The 3,973-nt window shown below is 38.2% G+C and overlaps 1 protein-coding gene across 1 annotated transcript; it reads right to left on the reverse strand.

Moving 5' to 3' along the window:
* Positions 1 to 867: 867 nt before the first annotated feature.
* Positions 868 to 3,709, reverse strand: LOC138055401 (uncharacterized). Its single transcript, XM_068901346.1, has 7 exons — positions 3,257 to 3,709; positions 2,564 to 2,932; positions 2,192 to 2,481; positions 1,836 to 2,045; positions 1,449 to 1,691; positions 1,253 to 1,329; positions 868 to 1,142 (listed from the first exon to the last, which is right to left on the reverse strand). Exons 1-7 carry the CDS (start codon positions 3,707 to 3,709, stop codon positions 868 to 870), a joined length of 1,917 nt encoding a protein of 638 aa, XP_068757447.1.
* Positions 3,710 to 3,973: the final 264 nt, after the last annotated feature.

Consider the following 3,973-nt stretch of genomic DNA (forward strand, 5'->3'; position numbering starts at 1 on the left):
AATGAATGATCACGGTTATTGTCACAGAGGGGACTGTCACGGAGGGTACCTCTTGTCTAATAGATAGCGGTCATTAATAGCCACCCTGCAATCTTCTCTGTAGCAAAGTGTTTAAGTAAAACAATGATACTAGACTTGTCTAGTGTTATAACCAAAACCTTCTTGAGGTGTATTATATATAATACAAAAGTCATGTATCTGTAAAAATGTTGCACACTCTTTTCATAATGCATTCCTTCTCAAACAGGGTCACTTTCTGATTATTTTTGTTTTATTTTACTTAGAAATATTAGGTTCTAACAAGCTAGGCAATTGAAAAAGACAACACTGTACTGTAAAAGGCTCATTAAGACCTTGTCCTAACAAAAACAAGACACTTTCCAATCTGCAACTTCCATGAAGTCTTATAAAGTCTTGTATAATCTGAAAATACAAACAGCTCAGATACATCAATAATTTAAGTGTCTCTCTCTCAACAATGACTGAACACAGAATTGAGGTGATAATTTTTTTCCTGAAAGTATTGACCTCATTTATGCATGTACAGATGTAATTACCAGTACAATCATGTAAGATGATTTTGAATGTAAGTTGTTCATTGAATGAAAGTGCCGTACATCAAAAAAGGCAAGAACAACTTCTGAACATAACTTGCAATACAGTCAATTGTATATGATGTACACTGTTCTATGAAAGTAAATGTCAGATGAGTGTACATTTTACCATGCTGGTAGATTATAAACTTATGGACCTATGCAGATCTTCCATGTTGTTTACAAACATGTATGAATGGTGTAGTTTTACTAGCAATGGCTAATGTGAAAAAATTTTGTACAAGATTACTTCCAGCATATTTTTCAGACAGTTTCATGTTACCACTAGTCCAAGTTTCTTTATTATCATGCACTGCTTAAAGTTTGTGCTGCTTTCTAATGAAAAGGTGCACTTTCTCAACCTCACACTGAGTTGAAATAGTAAAACAGGGTTCTGTCGACTGATACAGGAGCCATCTGCTATGAACTTGTTGTAATCCTGTTGAATGTTTTGAAGCGTTCTTTTTTCTACGTTCCCTCGCTGAGGAGCATGGCAAGAGAGTTGCATCATCTCATAAGCTATCAGGCACCAAAGGCATGGATACTTGCCTGCAAAAAAGTCATAGAGATTATTTCATGAATGCAAATTCATGAAATAATTTAGACTAAATAGGTATCTATTGATATCATTTTGTGTGTAATGATAGTCTTGAACTCACCTGACACTCCAGCTATTCCAAATACCTTGCACAGAAATTCATAGTCACCAAATAAGAAAACCACTTGCTCTTTGCCTCTACAAATATATGTAAGCAACATAAATAATTTTGATAATTATCACCATCCCTGCAAATATAATTTGCCTTAAAATAAATGTAATGAATGACCATAGTTAGTAACTATGGAATGACTAACCTCCAAGTAGCTCCCTTCAAGGTGTTTACTTGCTCCTTGTATTTCATCAAAGCAGTCTTCAAATTGGCCCATGTGTCTTTTGCATGGAACATGGCAAAGACCACTGTATTTGTTTTTGAATTGGGATGCCTCAGGTTGGCAACCTGGAAAGCCATTTTAAATGACCCACCACCAGCATCACCTCCAAGTTTTATGTGAATTTCCTGTTCCGGGATGGCATTGTTCCATGTTAAGCGTCCATTCCTAAAGCAATCATGAGTTGTTTGAATTAATAATTAAAGTTGAATTCACTGCACAAGAAAGAAACTTACGGCTTTCTTTAATAATTATTAAACACATACTGTAAATAAATTGTTGATATGAAAAAAAAAAGTATATGTATCATACTTTTCATTTTCATCCAAATGAAGTTTTATGAATTGGTTAAGATCTGCAACATAACCAAACTCTGCTTCTCGGATCTCGGGATTGCAACTTGGTTTCTTAAACTCGAAGGGAACCATTTCGCATACTAAGTTGGCAGGAGCAGTGATGGACTGAACTTGCTTCCGCTGATACACTTCGCTCTCAGAGGAAAGTCCCCATTGATCAAACCATCTGAGGAGACAATGCCATTATGATGTAAGTACCTAATGAAAATTGACTTTGTTATCTTCAGTATACATGCATATTGGCCTGTATATTCCAATTTCAAATCATGCAAGAAATAGTCAAAGTAGGACTTCAAGTAGTGTCTAGGGTACCTCCTAAGTTTTCTAACTTTGTACCATGTTTTCCCAAGGTCTGCTTTCATTGCCAAGATGTCACCCCTTGGAATGGTTATTTTAAATTCCTTACCCAAAGCCTCCTTCAGTAGTGCTTCTCTCTCCAGTCTAGCCATGGCTTTAAGTTCATCCTTTAACTGAGTTCCAGAAGCACCACCACTTACAGCTTTTCTTGTCTCTGCAAGCACCTTTGATCTTTGCCTGACAGTTTTTTTTGTTACCTTGTCAGTTTTCTTCCTTGCTCTTGTCCTTTTAACCAATTCTAGGGGCTGAAAATAGAATTTTATTGCATTATCTTTTTCCATGTTTTGAAAATGAAGGTAGTTTTTAAATTTAAATAATGTTATTTACCTGGCCACCTGTTTTGAGGAGAATGGTTGCCCCATCTTGAGACTGTGAAAGGAACTGGCAAATGATAAACAACCCCACTTCCTCTTTAAGGGAGGTATAAACTTCCTTTGGGCTTTGTAGCAGTTGCTTCACTGTTAGTTGTTCCTCATAGACGGTAGCAGTACTGACAGTAGCTACACCAGGTGCTTCAAGCTGTTCTTGTGGTGGTGGTGTTTGCACTAGTGCTTTTCTCCTTACTGCTGCTGTGGGTACCAGAGTCTCCAACACACTGGAGGGTGGTGTGCCTGGAACTACCCCAGGTATTGGTGTTACATTATCTGGGGGTGCTCTCATAGGGTTTGGGGTGCAATTTTCTTCATGTTGTGGTAACTGGTGCAATTTTACAGTATGAGTACATGTAGGACATTGTAAATCTAGTTCTGAAAGTATCGTTCGTAGAACAAAAGCAGCTGGTTGTATAAACTCCTTTGGATTCTCGATCACAGTTCGGCAAACTGGGCATAGAGATCCACACATTTCAAAGGCAAATGAAAGGCAACCTGCACAAAATATGTGGGGGGTTTGGCATTTAGTCTGGACAGGTTGATCAAGGACTTCTTTACAAATTGGGCACACATATTAATGCTTTATGTTCTCAACAAACTGTTCTGGGTAAAGAGGTTCTGCTCCTCGGTAGCTTTTTAGATTATTGACCTCCTCGGAAAATGAGAGTGCAGTAGGTTTGGGTTGAAAGCTCAATGTGCCAGACATTCCTTCAACCATTTCTGCCTGTTCTTTGGGTCCAGGGTCATCTTTTGGTTTTACTCCAGGCCTGCTTTTTTTTCTTCTACCGGGTTTTTGTTGTTCCTTAAATAAGCTGCATGTTGCACAATTGCCTGTTCTCTTGTGTGGGGGCCAGATGTTGATTGCTAAACGTGTACCTTCTCTTGAAGCAAGCTTGTAGCACTTGTGACAGAACTTAGGGGGGCATGTTTCAAGGTCATCTTCTCGAATTTTCACACCGAAGGCTTCAAAAATCATGTCTTTCTTATCATCACAAAGAAAACTGTTCTCGTACTTATCTTTGGCCTTCTTCAACCGGTCTCCACAAATTCGACAAAGCTTTTCCAGTATTAGTTGATGTTCAGAAAGCCCAAAGTTAGCCATCTGAGTGAACTGGATTGAATCCTCAGCAGGTAATAAGTCAACAAGCAAGCAAATATACTCAAAATCTTTAAAATTCAACTTCCCTTTTATTGATTTAGTTGGGAACAAGTTTATTTTATATTATGTTTCAGGAAAAGGAGGGGGACATGGGGATTTGCGGTGTTGCGGTGTTGATGGTTTTTTCAATGCGGTGATGCGGTGAATAAAATCTCAATTTGTGGTGTTGCGGTGATCGCAAACCCAACGGTGTGCGATGTTTGTGTT

Source organism: Montipora capricornis, chromosome 7 (assembly GCF_036669925.1).
Source record: "Montipora capricornis isolate CH-2021 chromosome 7, ASM3666992v2, whole genome shotgun sequence".
Lineage (NCBI taxonomy): Eukaryota > Metazoa > Cnidaria > Anthozoa > Scleractinia > Acroporidae > Montipora > Montipora capricornis.